The 18,201-nt window shown below is 36.6% G+C and overlaps 1 protein-coding gene across 5 annotated transcripts in view; it reads left to right on the top strand.

The window, feature by feature from the left end:
• Positions 1-18,201, top strand: part of TSGA10 (testis specific 10) — a 101,983-nt gene that overhangs the window by 70,793 nt on the left and 12,989 nt on the right. For 4 of the 5 annotated variants that reach the window (XM_061211039.1, XM_061211036.1, XM_061211038.1 and 1 more), the window contains 3 exons: positions 108-218; positions 3,755-3,940; positions 11,720-11,929. In XM_061211039.1, coding sequence (XP_061067022.1) covers positions 108-218; positions 3,755-3,940; positions 11,720-11,929 — 507 coding nt within the window. The remainder of the gene's footprint in view (positions 1-107; positions 219-3,754; positions 3,941-11,719; positions 11,930-18,201) is intronic. The other variant, XM_061211037.1, reaches the window with a different exon arrangement.

The following is an 18,201-nucleotide window of genomic DNA, read 5'->3' as shown; positions in this document are numbered from 1 at the left end:
TTATTTATCATATTTACTGTAAATATTTTTTAAAAATTTTATTGTGGTTTTGACATAGAGCAATTTTTAATTTTTTGTAGTCAGATCTAACTGTCTTTTTCTCATAGGCACTGTCTAAAAAACTGAATGATACTCATAATGAGCTTAGTGACATTAAACAGAAGGTTCAAGACACTAATTTGGAGGTTAATAAACTGAAGAATGTATTAAAGTCCGAAGTATGTATATATATATATTTTCACCTTGGCTCGAGATACTTGAGTTTTCACTAAAGCTGTTGATTGATTGCACTCATAGGGACAGCTGAATCAAGTGCATTTCTTTAAGGCATAGCCTATTTTAATGTTGACGATTACGTGTTAACTATATATTTAGAATGTCACCAATGTCCAGAAAGGTAACTTAAGGATATACACCTTTTATTTGCCACTTAGCCATTTTAGATAAGCAGAATCCTCCTAGTTGGATGAAGAACAAGGGGCCAGAATCAAGTTGGGCTCACTTATATTTGGAAATGGTAGTTTACAGTTACAAACCTTTGACAAAAGAGGCTCCACCTGATTGTGTAGCAGATCAGAATTGATCACTCTGTTGTGGAGCCACCTGTTTCTCAGGACCAGAGGGCAGATGGCTCTCTTCTCCATTTCTCTGTTAGTAACCAGTCGACTAGGCGCACGTCGACTGGCATGTCTGATATCAGATGATTCCCGATAACTTGGGCACATGTGTGACAACCCTGGAATAAACAGACAGCTAGACCAAGGATGTTAGGTATGTCCATTTGATAAACTATTATATAAAATAGTGTTGGATTGACTACTGTAATAGGTGTGGTGTTACCTACTTACATAACAATCAAACCATTAATAGGAATTCCTCCCCCCAAACAGTTTTCCTCATTGTATTTAACATATCATTTAATTTCAGTCCATAAACATATCTTGAGCATTTATTTATGGTGTACATAAGACCATTCAGGACTTTGAGAGATGAGAGATTTTAAGGACTCGTGAATTGCAACCCTTGTTTTCAGGCAGTAAGGCAGCAGCCTCACGTTGCCAAAGCAGGTGATTTCCTACCCTTCTTGAGTTGAAGGTGCTAGCAATGTAATGTCATAAATGGACAGAAGCTTTGGAGTCAGATAGGTCTGACTCTTCCTCTCACTAATGCCGTGGACTTCTACAGGCCACTCAACCTCCCTCAGTCTCAGTGTCCCATCGGTAATTGGGAAGAACACCCAAGTGAGTAAGATAGCCTAGCACAGTGAGCCATCTAAGTCTATTCTGGAATAGGGCAGAATATAAATAAAAGACTATCTGAACAACATTTAACGTAGTAAGCTTTCAGTCAATGTTAGACACTTCCCTTTTTCTCCCTAGCCTGTCGCATTACCTGAAATTCCACCATTAGGGAATGGGGCTTTTAGATTCTGGAATTGTATTTTCAAACATCACACATCAAACTCCTCTCAGCTTTTAGCATCCTCATGTGAGTTCTTTTTTGAGACTCCGTTTCACAACATAGCTGGATGGATCCAGGCACTCCCCTGAGAGAGAGGATCACGGGTCCATTTTGGTAGGGAGGTCCATTAAGGATTGTCGAGTACTTTATTCATCACCCATCCATTCAGTGTGCAGTATGCTGGACGCTGAGGTGACAGAGTTGAAAAACTGCGAGGAAACAGAATGGCACCCCCGGCAGTGGGGACAACAAGTAGGGGGGGGAAAGTAGGTCCTGTAGCTAGAGTGGAATGTGAAGGTGGGTGGTAATAAAGAGGTAAGAAGGATTTGGCTGAACTGTATTTTTAGGAAGCTTTCATTACAACATACACACAGAAGTTATTTGAAGAATTGCCTTTTAGAAAGATTGTTCAGGAAATGTTGGGAAAAGAATAAATCAGAAGGGTAACAAAGGAGAGGGAAGAGCAGTTAGGAGAGGCTGTATCCATGATTCAGACAGGAAATGCAAAGGATTCCAGCTGAGGCAGCAGCTTTGCCTTTGCCCTGGTTGGAGGGGTGTAAAGAGCCCAGTGGTCAACCAGAGGGAACTGGTGGGGAAGCACCAAAAAGAGGGAAAGAGATCTGCAAAGAGAGAACTGGAGAATACCAAAGATCAGTTTCACTTTCTTTATAATGTTGCCCATCTGCTTTGGGCAGGTACAAAAAAGGGTAAACTGTGGTTGCTGGCTGCTGGGAGGGAGGGCACTAAGTGGTTAGAGGGCAGAGAGACGTTTTAATGCAGTCTTTTTCGCTGCTTAAACTTGGAACCATATATTACCTAGTCACAAAGCCAAATTTAATATAAAAATGATTCCTACCTTAGAAAACTGAATTCAACATAAAAATGGTTCCTATCTTCGAGGAATCTGAGGGGTTATTGGGGAGATGGTACATCACAGCTAACTACATAAAGCTATAAGGCAGTTTTAAGAGAATGACACACACAATAAGTGCTACAGAAAGTTAAAGAGGGTAAAAATTAACGTGCGTAAAATTCAGTTTATGTATATTATATCATGTAACTCCCAAGTACAACTGTTATTTTTAGTACAATAATAGAAAACACACATCAGATTTCTACTGGCACATTTGGAATATCTGAATTTTAAAAGCCAATACAGTAGTTTAGTATGTTAATTTGTTAATCAACAGACTTGGCAAAGATCCTTCATATTGGTCAAGGTACAGCCAGACCACAAGGTGGCAATATTAACTGAATTTCAACCAGTCTCATGATTAATCATATTTATGAGAAAAATCTGATTTGAAAGCTTTATACAGTGAGATGTTGTTTATTGTAATTTGCCTTATACAATTAGATGTTGCTTATTCCAGTGTTTCTGAACTGTTTATTAACAGGTAGGAGGGAAAGAGATCTAGTGCCTTTTTAATTAATTACCATACTACTAAAATAATACTACTAAAATAATATTTTTAAAAGTAGCTTCATAATTATTGCTCAGTATATTATTTGAGGAGCTGATTGTTTTCCTTTAGAAATAAGATCCTACTTTAGTCAGTCCATCATGATAGAACTTTATCATGATAGGTTCTAACAGTGGTTCTATATTGTATTCCCAGTATATACATGAATGTATATTTATGAGTAGTGTTTATTGGCATAGGTTTCATATTTTACTTCTGAGCAACTTCAGGCAAGTTATTAGAACGGTGAGCAAAAGTGAATCATAGAACAGTCCATGATCGAGGAAATTAAGGCTGGGGTTATGAATGAGAGGCAGGAACCAGATAGGAAACACGCCAAACCAGGAAAATTATCAGAAGCTGACGCTTAAGATATGCAAGCAGGCAGAAGCTCTGTAGCCGTAGTACAACCCAGAAGAGCAGTCAGGAACAAGGGAATACACAGATACAAAAGGTCAGGTCAAGGCAGAAGCTCAGAAACCAGACCAGCAAGTAGTCAGTAAGCAGCTGTATGGAGGCAATGAGGATTTTGTTTGAACAAAAGCAAATATAAGAACATATTCATTGAGGTCTTGAAGATAAGAGTGAAAACTTTACTAGATGAGTGAGTGTGACTCAGGAGCCAGGGCAGATCCTGGTCCCATTCCCTTTTATTAATTACAGGATGACCAATTTTCTAAACTGAGAGTAGAGATAGGAGTCCTTGAGATTATGGTACAGTTGGTCATCGTGGCAAGTAAATTCCCAGTGACCTGGCAAATAATGTTTAATTTGCATCACATGTTTAACATTTTACTGTCCTAAAGTAATACCTAAGATTTGCTTTTTAGGAATCTGAGAACCGGCAAATGATGGACCAACTCCGAAAATCCAATGAAGATGCTGAAAACTGGGAAAATAAGGCCCGTCAAGCAGAGGCAGATAACAATACCCTCAAATTAGAACTTATCACTGCTGAGGCAGAGGGTAACAGATTAAAAGAAAAAGTAGATGCCCTCAATAGAGAGGTTGAGCAGGTAAGTTTGGTAAAATATGCTTGTAGTATATCCTGTATCATATTTGAAAGAGTTTTGTTTGGCTTTCCGTAAATTAAGCGTATAAACAAACACAAGTTATTTAAATATACTGTGAATTGTAGTGTTAACTGTTCTCCGCTCTAGTTCTCTAATCTCTTACCTACTCTACAACTAGAATAATCTTTAGCATTTTTAAAAATTAGAAACGATTTCAAGCATAAAAAAACAGTGCCCTCCCCAAAAGTAATATAAAAAACCCACATATGCCCATCTCCAAAGTTGAAGGATGCTAACATTTTGCCATATTTATAAAGAATATATTTATTATTTAAATAAAGTCTCTCTTTATTTAAAAAAACAAAACATTGCAGATACAACTCCTCATCCTTTCTTCTCCTCCCTCCCTAATGGTTGGTATGTAGAACTTTCATGTCAGTTGTATAACTCTTTTTCATATGTTTGTACTTTTTCTACATATCTATCACCCACAAATGATGTATAATGTTTTGTGTGCTTTAAGTTTTTTTAAGTGATAATATACTGTAGGTATCTATTTGCAATTTGCCTTTTTTGCTCAATATTATAATTTTGAAATGTATCTATTTTAATACATATAGTGTACATCTAAACAGTTGCTTCTATATTCATTGAATAAAATATTTTATTTTTAAAATTCATTCCCATACTAAAGGACATTTAACTGTCTTCACTTTTTCTATAATAAAATGCTGCAACAAACAGTATTTGGTAAAAGTTGTTGAGGTAAATAGGCCTTCACTGTGAATTTTTGTGTTTATCTGTCTGTGAGTTAGGCTATGATTACCGTTTACTGTAGCCGTGCATGTCAGAGAGGCTAAAATTCCTTCTGGTGTCCTTCTTTGTCTCCTCTATTGTCTTTGGGTTCACTTAGAGACTCCTTAAATAGAGTCTGAACCTTGTAGTTCTTTCAACTGTGACCTCCTATTATTATACAGGAGCCCTGTTGATGTGGTAGTGAAGTGTAGGTGGAGGAGACATGTTCTGTTATCCTACGATTAGGTCTTAGTCTTTTAGTGGGCATGTGCCCCTGGGATGTGACCTTCACAAGTGTTTCTTAGTTTTTTTCTCCCTTAGATGAGGTAGAAAGGCTTGAGAGAATCTGCGTTAGGTACTACCATCCCTCCACATTGGTTAGGCTCTGTTACAACCATGTTGGTTGTGCTGTCACAAAATCATCTCCTTTGGGGGCAGACCTTTGTCAAGAAGGACAGAATTCTGTGGGATTATTCAAAATGGTTACTTTCCCCCTCACCCTGCTAGAAGCATGAGGGGATTTTTCTCGGATGTTAATCCTGAAAACCCAGTGGGCTCCAGGAGGTAAAACTAATAAAAATGTGGGGTTATCCTCAGGCTGGGAGCCCAGGAGGATGTATCTCTCAAGCTAGTTCATGCTCAGTCTCTAGCAGGTGGTCAATTACCCTTTAAGTGTTGCTACCGGTTGCTAGCTCCAACGGCAGTTTCTCCTCCTGGTAAGCTGCAATTCTCTGTATTTACCTTTCTCTATATTTTGCGTGCAGTGATTCGTTTTATGTCTTCAATTCTCTGATAGATCAAAGAAGAGTTGTTTATTGTCATATTTTCTGCTTTTTTCGTATTGTGAGCATGGGAGTGATGATCTCTAAGCTCTTTGCATGTTGGAGCAGAAACTGGAAGGCTGCTTGTTTATATGATTAGAGACTGGCTGGATTATTTAGTGAAATCTCTTTCCCACCTTTCCCCTTGAAGTGTGAAGCCTCTGATGTTTCTCCTCAGAGGTGCAGCCTTGAATGCGTCCACAGTTACCCTGCAATGACAGTGGTTTTGGCAGGGCCTTTTTTGACTCTCTTCCTTTACCCCACTCAGCTGTTAAGCCCAACTAATTTCTGGCTATTTGCTTTATTGTTTTCAACAGTGCCCTCAAGCACAAATTGCTTCATAGACTGATTCAGTTAAAATTGGGTTGTTTTACAGGGATAGCTTTTGAGGTCAATGTTTGAGTTTTTTCTGAACCCGAGAACATTCTTCTTAGCAGTCTCTTCCCCTAATTTTCGCTGGTAAACTAGCTGACCTATGGTTGAGCTTGTATCTCTTAAGAGTTTACCATTCTTTTTAAAATTTCTTTTCAATGTAGCCTCGAAGTATTTTCGCCATACCTTCCGTTGTTCTTGAGGGTGCCTTAGACTTGAATTTTCCTGTAGTCAGTTGTAAATGAAGTAAAGTTCCTTTGGAAGAATTTAGGAGCTTCCTGCTTTAAGGCCTCTCTCTCTCCCTGGGCAAAATCTCTGAGCCCTGGCTCTAAAGCTGGTATGGGGACAGTGGTGCAATTCTCTTTGAGTAACGTGCCTGCTTTAGGATCTGGGCACTTGGAGGGGATGGTGGGTATATGGCTGTAGCCTCTGGCCTTCTCAGCATGCCTCTCCAGGTATGGAACCTCTTCCTTATGAATAACCTGTGTCAAGGAGAGTCAGAGCCACTGTGTTCTCAGTATGCCACAAACAAGAATAGAACCTCCATCCCATGTGGAGAGGCTGGGCAGAAGAAGGGAGCCCCCATCTCCCAGACATTGTTGCCAGAAACTTGGCCTCTGAAATAAGTAGCTTTTGGAGTGGCATGAGAAATGCTGATAGCCTGCCTCTCCTGGGAATACACTATAGTTCTTGACTGAGTACTGAGGGGAGAGGGAGCATTATTTTTAGCTGCACCCACCTGGAGTGGAATTTCCATCATGCTGAGCTGGGTTGGGGGAGAGAGGGTCATACTTCAGATGCCACGAACTTTTCCTGTTCCCTCCCAGTTTTAGTTGGTTTTCTTAAAAGTGTTTCTTCGTTTAATGTATGTTCTTAAGACCATTTCCAGAGACTATTTAAAGACCATTTAAGGTTGCTTTTTTATAGTTTTCACTACTTTCACTGGTTCTATGGAGCTGCTCACATTGCCGTGCCAGAAATGGAACCTTATTCTACACAGTTGATATGTTTTCATTTTATTTTATGTCAAAATAATTTTCTGATTACCCTTATGTTATTTTGCGGTATTGTTTAATTTTCAGTATTTGGAGATTTAAAAAAAATACTTTTCTAGTTACTGATTTTTTAGTCTTTTACATTTATTGAGACTGTATGGCTAGCATATGGTCATCTTTCTGGGTTTTCCCGTACACTTGAAAATAACGTGTGTTATTTTGTTGTTGGGTAAAATGTTCTATAAATGTCTATTGGGTCAAGTTCATCAATAGTGTTTTTCAATTCCTATCATTACTGAGTTTCTGTTTACTTGTTCTACCAATTATTGAGAGAAGAGTGTTGAAATCTCCAAATATATTTGTGCATTTGTGTATTTTTTCTTTCAGTTCTGTCATGTTACTTCATGTATTTGAGTCTGTGTTATATTACTTCTTAATGAATTCATCTCTTTATCCATTGTAATGCTTCTCATTCTGTAGTATACTTTGTAAGGTATTAATATAGCCACTTCAGACTTCTTTTAATTATTGTTTGTATGGTATATCTTTTTCCATGCTTTTGTTTTTAATCTTTCTATGTCTTTATGTTTAAAATAGTATTCCTTTAGACAGCATATGGTTGGATCTTGCTTTTTTATCCTGTCTTACATCTGTCTTTTAGTTGTCTTTGGACCATTTATATTTAATGGAATTATTAATATAGTTGTGTGTAAATCTACCATGTTATTGTTTTCTATTTGTCCGATTTATTTTTTTGTTTCCTTTTTACTCTTTTTCTGCCTTCTTTTGAGTATTTTTTTTTAGTATTCCATTCTATCTCTATTATGGCCTTATAAGCTGTACATCATTATTTTTTTCTGCTGATTATTCTGGAGTATAGACCATGTATCTTTTAATTGTCACAGTCTACCTTCAAATAATAGATTACTTCTTAGTACCCCTTTACTTCCCCCTCCCATGCTTTATCCTGCTGTTCCTCCATTTTTCTTCTACATATATTGTAAACCCCATAGTACATTATTATTTTAACTTTAAATAGTTATCTTTAAAGAAATTAAAATATAAGGTGAATGAAAGACTTTTTTATTCACCCACCTATTTACTATTTCTCATGCTCTTCATTCCTTTGGGGAGATCCAAGTTTTCATCTACTCTAATTTTCTTTTTGCTAGAAGAATTTCCTTTAAACATTTCTTCTAAATAAAGTAACAAATAGAAAAAAATTTAACAAAAAGTAAGTAAAATAAAATAAAGTGGTAAGAGCTAAGTTCTTTTCAACTGAGGGGGAAAAAAAAGTTTCTTCTAGTACGTTGGCATTGAATTCTCTCACGTATTGTTTGTTTTAAAAAGTATTTATTTCACCCTCATTTCTGAAGAACCTCCTTTTTTTACACGTGTTTTATGTGTTTGTTTTCTTTACATACTTCCTACCCCACTGCTGATTGGTTTGGAAGTTATATGTTCTCAATCTATTCTTTTAGTAGTTAAAATTGTAATATGCATACTTAACAAAGTCTGTTGTTAGTATCTCCAACCTTCCTCCTAAACAATAATATATGGTATTGAGAAAATTTGAATACTGAGCACAAAACTACTGCTTACTAGATCTTGTGCCCTCTCTCTTATTTTCTCTTTCACACACACACACACCAATCTTTTATGATACTGTTGTGTACTATTTTAGTTCCACCTTGTTTTTATATTCTGAAAAATAAATCATTACTATTGTTCTTATTCTTTCAGGCAATCCTTATTTGTATCTACCCATATGTTTACAGAATTCTTCATTCATTGTTGCTTCTTTTTTTTGTCATGAATACATTAAAAATCATCTGCTTTAATCACTGTAAATAACTCTTGCTCAAAGACCCTTATAAATAATTGGTATGCTTGTTTCAATATCAGTGTTGTTTGTTTTTATCATTGTAATATGACAATATTGCTATCCTTGATCCTAAAACCTTGTGATCAAATCCAGGAGGGTTGACTTTAGGTGATATTAAGGGCAATAGTGATCAGGGCCAAGAGTTTGGTATAAAACATGATCAACCCAATTCTAAAAATCCAGTTCTCTGCAGAACTTTGGCAAAATATACTTAGCAGAATATATGTTACTGAAATTTGGGATTTCCTAAGGATACATTTTTCACTTTTTCTAAAAGGAAAACATTTTTGAAGACATTTAATATGTGTTCACATGTCTGAGTAAATGCATTTATATATTAAAACTTGTTCAAATGTAAGGGAAAGAGATCTACTCCAGCTAGTTCAAGAAAGCAGGAGTTATTGTAAAAACGCAAGTAGAACATGTGGGAGAAAGGATTTCATGGGAACTATTACGTCCTAAATCTGCCAGGAATGGAGACTAGAGGATCGTTTTGTGATAGAGAGTAGCTCTCAAGACCTCCACAACCCAGCCAGAAAATGTTCATCTTTCCTGTTGTGCTTCACTATGAATGGTCAGGGAGGTACATCTGCTTCTACAATAGGACTCTGAGTTATCATAGGCATGGAACAAACATTATGTTAAAGTTTCAAATTGGGTATGGTAGGGTAAAGTCAGACTCCAAAATTGGGTGAAGCCAGACCAAAGTTTTCAGTTTCTTACAGAAGACATTTTTTTTTCTCTATCCAGAGACTAGGTCAAGATAAACTTTTGGTTGTCTCTCTGTGAGGTTGGGTGGATTTTTTTTTTCCTGGAGCCTCCTTTCAAGGGTCCCAGATTATGTGGAGATCTCAATTCCAACTCTCCATTAGTCCTAAATTCTTGTCTCCTAGTCTTACTTGAGTGTGTTAAGCCATTCACCATTACTGGGTCTTCCAATCCCCAACTCTTAGCTTCAGACCTGCTCATTTGCTCCGTGCTCTGGTTTTGTTTTCTCTGTGTTTCGGCATGTGAGAATTTCTCTTTCTTACCTGCAAGTTCAACTAGGAACTGCAAAAATAATTTTTTATTCTATTTTATCCAGAAGATTTTCCTCTTAGCTTAATCAGCTATTTTACTAGAACCTGAAACGTCCAAAACATTCTTCTCAAAACACAAAACCGATCACATAACCTACTCTGTAAGATTTGTCAATTGTAATAAAGACCTAAATTTTACATGGCTTACTAGGCTCTATTTTGTAAATTGTATACCTTTTCAACTGCACCTCCTATCACTCTTCCCTGTAGTCTCTGAGCTCTAGCCATACTAGCCTTCTTTCTGCTCTTGCTTTGCACTTAGCATCCTCTGATTTGAAAAGCCACCCTCCCCCAACACACTGTATATCTACTCACTTTTCAGATCTCAGTTCAAGTGTCATTTACTTAGAGAAGCCTTTCCTGATTTCCCTGATCCCATCAGTCTAGGTCACTTTCCTGTGTTCTACACTTTTTTCTCTAGAAATATTTGCTTAATGTATATTTACATATTCATCTGTATGATTATTTTATTAATGCATGATTCCCCCATAGTCTGGAAACTTCATGAGAGCAGAGACCATTTTGCTTACCATTGGATATGCATCTAGGCACATTGACTGGAACATAGAATATACTCAATAAGTATGGAATGGATGGGCGGGTGGGTGGATGGATGGATAGAAGGTTGTTTGAAGAATGAGTGAGAAATTGAGTGGGTGAGGAAGGAAGGGAGGCAGAAAGGTAGGAGTGAATTGTGGCCAAATAACTTATTCCAGGGACAATTTTTTGTGCATTGTACTTGTAAAAACGCTTGTAAAAGCAGAAACATTTCTTTATTTGTCTCTCAGTTCTGTTAGTCTCACATAATAGCAAATACTTCTCTGTAGGTGGCAGTGCACTTACATAAGTCATTTTTCTGAAAGTAAAGGGAGGTGTCTGGAATTATCTTGAACATTTGAAAGCATTTATATAACTTGACTCTCATATTACAGTTTTAAAGACATGCTCTTATTTTCCATAATGTGGATGTGTTCTTGATTTATACTTGCCCGGAGTCTTTTTCCCTCAGAGGTATTAGTAAGTGCTAGAGAGTTATCAGCTCTCATTTTATGATATTATGATCCATATCAGCATGCCATTCAAGAATTAGAAAATGGGTATTGTGAATGAAACAGTAGATAATGTTTTGTTTTTAACAATAATAATATTTATACCGTAGAATAATTGAAACTGTGGCAAATATAGACAGAACTACAGGCCAAACGTGTATATCTCAACTAACTTTGGGGATGAGGCTTTTAAATTGTTTTCTAAATACATTAAAAAGAATGACCAGGGACGTCCCTGGTGGCATAGTGGTTAAGAATCTGCCTGCCAATGCAGGGGACACGGGTTCAATCCCTGGTCCTGGAAGATCCCACATGCCGCGGAGCAACTAAGCCTGTGCACCACAACTACTGAGCCGGCATGCTGCAACTACTGAAGCCCACACGCCTAGAGCCCGTGCTCCGCAACAAGGGAAGCCACTGCAGTGAGAAGCCCGTGCACTGCAATGAAGAATAGCCCCCTCTCGCCGCAACTGGAGAAAGCCCGCACGCAGCAACAAAGACCCAATGCAGCCAAAAATAAATAAATAAATAAATAAATAAATAAATTTATTTTAAAAAAAGAATGACCAGTTGACCACTTTACTCCTGGATTTTATATATAGAAATTTGAAGCCCAAATTTATCTTTCCTGGAATGTTTTGTGCATACTATTGCCACCTATATCATCTAAAGTTCCTTATAATCTAAAAGTACTATCATTAAAATATTTGCCCCACTTTGTTTTCCATGCTGTAGGTTTTTTTCAAGTTAAAAAAATACATATATATAATAATTTTGTCCTTGCAGCACTTAAATGCAGAACGGTCTTACAAGTCCCAGATTGCTACTTTACATAAGTCTGTTGTAAAGATGGAAGAGGAGCTTCAGAAGGTTCAGTTTGAAAAAGTGTCTGCCCTTGCAGATTTGTCTTCCACAAGGGAACTTTGCATTAAACTTGATTCAAGCAAAGAACTTCTTAATCGACAGCTGGCTGCTAAAGATCAAGAAATAGAAATGGTATGTATTAACGTTTTTAAATGGTTCTTTTAATATTACTATTACTATAAAATTACCACCGTTTTCAAAAAATGAACTGTTTTTTAATAAAATATTATATCAAGCCATGTCTTTCAACTTTAGATTTTATTTTTAAAGTCCAAGAAATTAATTTATGCTGTGTTCCAAACAATTCAAGACCATAACAGAAGCTCTTCCTTTGAGTGTGTAATTTGCATTTACTTTTAGCCAAAAGAATTATAAAACACATTGACATATCAATCAGCAAAGAACCATGAGGCTGAGGTTTATCTAGCAAAATAATAACTTTAATGCTATTCTTTTAAGCAAAATTTACTATTTGGCTGAATTCTTTTAAACTGTAATTCACTTGATTGTATCTACCATGTGCCTGAAATTGTGCTTGCCACTGTGAATATAATGTTCAAAAGATACAGTCCTCTGCCTTCAAGGGCTTCCTGGTATTGGCATACAAATTATTTGGGGTGAATATTAGACTAGTAAGAAATACTCAAGTTTTCAGAAAGGGAGTTCCTTTTTGGCCTATGGGTGTCAGAGAGGAGTTCACAAGGGCACACTACTGAACTCAGAAGTGATGAGGGATCCCATTCAGAGGGAACAACCACTTAGGCAACGGTCTGAAGTTATAAGTAAATTCTTGAGTGAGTAGTAAGTCATTTGCAATGGCCAGGTGGCTGAGATGCATCTGGAAAAATAGATGGAGCCTGAATCCTGAAGGGATATGTATCCAAGTTGCATAGTATAATTGAAATATCAACACATTTTGGTTATATGTTGATACACATACACCAACACACCATAACCAAAAGGATTAGTAACCTTCTTTAAGCTTTAAAATTATTACCCTTAGCAGAACTAAATATAAAATTGATAATGATTTATATTTATTTTTTAATTTCTTAAGGATGTTTACTACAGGTTTTGTTGCTTACTTACTAGTCTTTAAGTATATTTTCTCTTCTTGTGTTAAAATACATATAACCTTTACCATCTTAACCATTTTAAAGTTCAGTGGTTTTCACATTGTTTTGCAGCCATCACCACCGTCCATGTCCATAACTCCTTTCATCTTATAAATCTGAAACTCTATACCTATTAAACAATAACTCCCCATTCTCTCCTCCCTGCAGCCCCTGGCAACCACCATTATATTTTCTGTCTTGATGATTTTTACTACTCTAAGTACCTCACATAAGTGGAATCATATGTATTTGTCTTTGGGAGGCTGACTTATTTCACTTAGCATAATGTCCTTAAGGTTCATCTATGTTGTAGCATATTGCAGAATTTCTTTCCTTTTTTTTTTTAATAGATCTTTATTGGAGTATAATTGCTTCACAATACTGTGTTAGTTTCTGTTGCACAGCAAAGCAAATCACCCATACGCATACACATGTCCCCATATACCCTCCCTCTTGAGCCTCCTTCCCATCCTCCCTATCCCAACCCTCTAGGTCATCGCAAAGCACCGAGCGGATCTCCCTGTGCTATGCTGCTGCTTCCCACCAGCCAACTATTTTACATTCAGTAGTGTATATATGTCGATGCTACTCTCACTTCGCCCCAGCTTCGCCCTCCCACCCCATGTCCTCAAGTCCATTCTCTATGTCTGCCTCTTTTTTCCTGCCCTGCAACTAGGTTCATCAGTACCATTTTATTTTATTTTTTTAGATTCCGTATATATGCGTTAGCATACGGTATTTGTTTTTCTCTTTCTGACTGACTTCACTCTGTATGACAGACTCTAGGTCCATCCACCTCACTACAAATAACTCATTTTCATTTCTTTTTATGGCTGAGTAATATTCCATTGTATATATGTGTCACATCTTCTTTATCCATTAATCTGTCGATGGACATTTAGGTTGCTTCCATGTCCTGGCTATTGTAAATAGTGCTGCAGTGAATATTGTGGTACATGTCTCTTTTTGAATTATGGTTTTCTCAGGGTATATGCCCAGTAGTGGGATTGCTGGGTCGTATGGTAGTTCTATTTTTAGTTTTTTAAGGAACCTCCATATTGTTCTCCATAGTGGTTGTATCAGTTTACATTTCCACCAACAGTGCAGGAGGGTTCCCTTTTCACCACACTCTTTCCAGCATTTATTGTTTCTAGATTTTTTGATGATGGCCATTCTGACCCGTGTGAGGAGATACCTCATTGTAGTTTTGATTTGCATTTCTCTAATAATTAGTGATGTTGAGCATCTTTTCATGTGCCTCTTGGCCATCTGTGTGTTTTCCTTGGTGAAATGTCTATTTAGGTCTTCCACCCATTTTTTAACTGGATTGTTTGTTTTTTTGATATTGAGCTCCATGAGCTATTTGTATATTTTGGAGATTAATCCTTTGTCAGTTGTTTCATTTGCAAATATTTTCTCCCATTCTGAGGGTTGTCTTTTTGTCTTGTTTACGATTTCCTTTGCTGTGCAAAAGCTTTTAAGTTTAATTAAGTCCCATTTGTTTATTTTTGTTTTTATTTCTGTTACTCTAGGAGGTGGGGTAAAAAAGATCTTGCTGTGGTTTATGTCAAAGAGTGTTTTTCCTGTGTTTTCCTCTAAGAGTTTTATAGTGTCTGGTCTTACATTTAAGTCTTTAATCCATTAGGAGTTTATTTTTGTGTATGGTATTAGGTAGTGTTCTAATTTCATTCTTTTACATGTAGCTGTCCAGTTTTCCCAGCACCACTTATTGAAGAGGCTGTCTTTTCTCCATTGTATGTTCTTGCCTCCTTTGTCATAAATTAGGTGACCATATGTGCGTGGGTTTATCTCTGGGCATTCTATCCTGTACCATTGATCTATATTTCTGTTTTTGTGCCAGTACCATACTGTCTTGATTACTGTAGCTTTGTGGTATAGTTTGAAGTCGGGGAGCCTGATTCCTCCAACTCCATTTTTCTTTCTCAAGATTGCTTTGGCTATTCAGGGTCTTTTGTGTTTCCATATGAATTGTAAAAGTTTTTGTTCTAATTCTGTGAAGAATGCCATTGGTAGTTTGATAGGGATTGCATTGAATCTGTAGATTGCTTTGGGTAGTATAGTCATTTTCACAATATTGATTCTTCCAATCCAAGAACATGGTATATTTCTCCATCTGTTTATTTTATCTATTATCTTTGATTTCTTTCATCAGTGTTTTACAGTTTTCTTAGTACAAGTCTTTTGCCTCCTTAGGCAGGTTTATTCCTAGGTATTTTATTCTTTTTGTTGCAGTGGTAAATGGGAGTGTTTCCTTAATTTCTCTTTCTGATTTTTCATTGTTGGTATATAGGAATGCCAGAGATTTCTGTGCCTTAATTTTCTATCCTGCAACCTTACCAAATACATTGATTACTTCTAGTAGTTTTCTGGTGGCATCTTTAGGATTTTCTATGTATAGTATCATGTCATCGGCAAACAGTGACAGTTTTACTTCTTCTTTTCCAATTTGTGTTCCTTTTATTTCTTTTTCTTCTCTGATTGCCGTGGCTAGGACTTCCAAAACTATGTTGAATAAGAGTGGTGAGAGTGGACATCCTTGTCTTGTTCCTGATCTTAGTGGAAATGCTTTCAGTTTTTCACCATTGAGTATGATGCTTGCTGTGTGTTTGTCATATGTGGCCTTTATTATGTTGAGGTAGGTTCTCTCTATGCCCATTTTCTGGAGAGTTTTTATCATAAATGGGTGTTGAATTTTGTCAAAAGCTTTTTCTGCATCTATTGAGATGATCATATGGTTTTTATTCCTTAATTTGTTATTGTGGTATATCACATTGATTGATTTGCGTATATTGAAGAATCCTTGCATCCCTGGGATAAATCCCACTTGATCATGGTATATGATCCTTTAATGTGCTGTTGGATTTTGTTTGCTAGTATTTTGTTCAAGATTTTTGCATCTATGTTCATCAGTGATATTGGTCTATAATTTTCTTTTTTGTGATATCTTTTTCTGGTTTTGGTATCAGGGTGATGGTGGCTTCATAGAATGAATTTGGGAGTGTTCCTTCCTCTGCCGTTTTTTGGAAGAGTTTGAGAAGGATGGGTGTTAGCTCTTCTCTAAATGTTTGATAGAATTCGCCTGTGAAGCCCCCTGGTCCTGGACTTTTGTTTGTTGGAAGATTTTTAATTACAGTTTCAATTTCATTACTTGTGATAAGTCTGTTTTTGTTTTCTAATTCTTCCTGGTTCAGTCGTGGAAAATTGTACCTTTCCAAGAATTTGTCCATTTCTTCATGGTTGTCCATTTTATTGGCATATAGTTGTTTGTAGTAGTCTCTTATAATCCTTTGTACTTCTGCAGTGTCAGTTGTGATTTCTCCTCTTTCATTTCTAATTTTATCTATTTGCGTCCTCACCCTTTTTTTGTTGATGAGTCTGGCTAAGGGTTTATCAATTTTGTTTATCTTCTCAAAGAACCAGCTTTTAGTTGTATTGATCTTTGCTATTGTTTTCTGCATTTCTATTTCATTTATTTCTGCTCCGATCTTTATGATTTCTTTCCTTCCACTGACTTTGGGTTTTCTTTGTTCTTTTTCTCTAGTTGTTTCAAGTGTAGGGTTAGATTGTTTATTTGAGATTTTTCTTGTTTCTTGAGGTGAGATTGAATTGCTGTAAACTTCCCTTTTAGAACTGCTTTTGCTGCATCCCATAGGTTTTGGGTCGTCATGTTTTCATTCTCATTTGTTTCTAGGTATTTTTTAATTTCTTCTTTGATTTCTTCAGTGATCTCTTGGTTATTTAGTAGCACACTGTTTAGCCTCATGTATTTGTGGTTTTTTACAGATTTTTTCCTGTAATTGATTTCCAATCTCATAGCATTGTGGTCAGAAGAAGATGCTTGATATAATTTCAGTTTTCTTTAATTTTCCGAGGCTTGATTTGTGACCCAAGATGTGATCTATCCTGGAGAATGTTCCATGTGCACTTGAGAAGAAAGTGTATTCTGCCACTTTTGGGTGGAATGTTCTATAAATATCAGTTAGATCTATCTGGGCTATTGTGTTATTTAAAGCTTGTGTTTCCTTATTTATTTTCATTTTGGGTGATCTGTCCATTGGTGTAAGTAGGGTGTTAACGTCCCCTACTATTACTGTGTTACTGTCGATTTCTCTTTTCATGGTTGTTTGCATTTGCCTTATGTATTGAGGTACTCCTCTGTTGGGTGCATAAACATTTATAATTGTTATATCTTCTTCTTGGATTGATCCTTTGATCATTATGTAGTGCCCCTCCTTATCTCTTGTAACAGTCTTTATTTTAAAGTCTACTTTATCTGATATGAGTATTGCTACTCCAGCTTTCTTTTGATTTCCATTTGCATGGAATATCTTTTTCCATCCCCTCACTTTCAGTCTGTATGTGTCCCTAGGTTTGAAGTGGGTCTCTTGTAGACAGCATATATATGGGTCTTGTTTTTGTATCCATTCAGCCAGTCTGTGTCTTTTAGTTGGGGCATTTAATCCATTTACATTCAAAGTTATCATTGATATGTATGTTCCTATTACCATTTTCTTAATTGTTTGGGGTTTGTTTTTGTGGGGTTTTTTCTTCTCTTGTGTTTCCTGCCTAGAGAAGTTTCTTTAGCATTTGTTTTAAAGCTGGCTTGGTGGTGCTGAATTCTCTTAGCTTTTGCTTGTCTGAAAAGCTTTTGACTTCTCCATCAAATCTGAATGAGATCCTTGCTGGGTAGAGTAATTTTGGTTGTAGGTTTTTCTCTTTCATCACTTTAACTATATCCTGCCACTCCCTTCTGGCCTGCAGAATTTCCGCTGAAAAATCAGCTGATAACCTTATGGGGATTCCTTTGCATGTTATTTTTTGTTTTTCCCTTGCTGCTTTTAGTATATTTCCTTTGAATTTAATTTTTGTTAGTTTGATTAATATGTGTCTTGGTGTGTTTTTCCTAGGGTTTATCCTGTAGGGGACTCTCTGTGCTTCCTGGACTTTGGTGACTATTTCCTTTCCCATGTTAGGGAAGTTTTCGACTATAATCTCTTCAAATATTTTCTCAGACCCTTTCTTTTTGTCTTCTTCTTCTGGGACCCCCATAATTCAAATGTTGGTGTGTTTAGTGTTGTCACAGAGGTCTCTGAGACTGTCCTCAATTCTTTTCATTCTTTTTTCTTTATTCTGCTCCTCTGCAGTGATTTCCACCATTTTGTCATCCAACTCCCTTATTCGTTCTTCTGCCTCAGTTATTCTGTTATTGATTCCTTCTAGTGTATTTTTCATTTCATTTATTGTGTTGTTCATCTCTGTTTGTTTGTT

Source organism: Eubalaena glacialis, chromosome 14 (genome assembly GCF_028564815.1).
Source record: "Eubalaena glacialis isolate mEubGla1 chromosome 14, mEubGla1.1.hap2.+ XY, whole genome shotgun sequence".
NCBI lineage: Eukaryota > Metazoa > Chordata > Mammalia > Artiodactyla > Balaenidae > Eubalaena > Eubalaena glacialis.
This window is presented reverse-complemented; position numbering and strand designations above follow the sequence as displayed.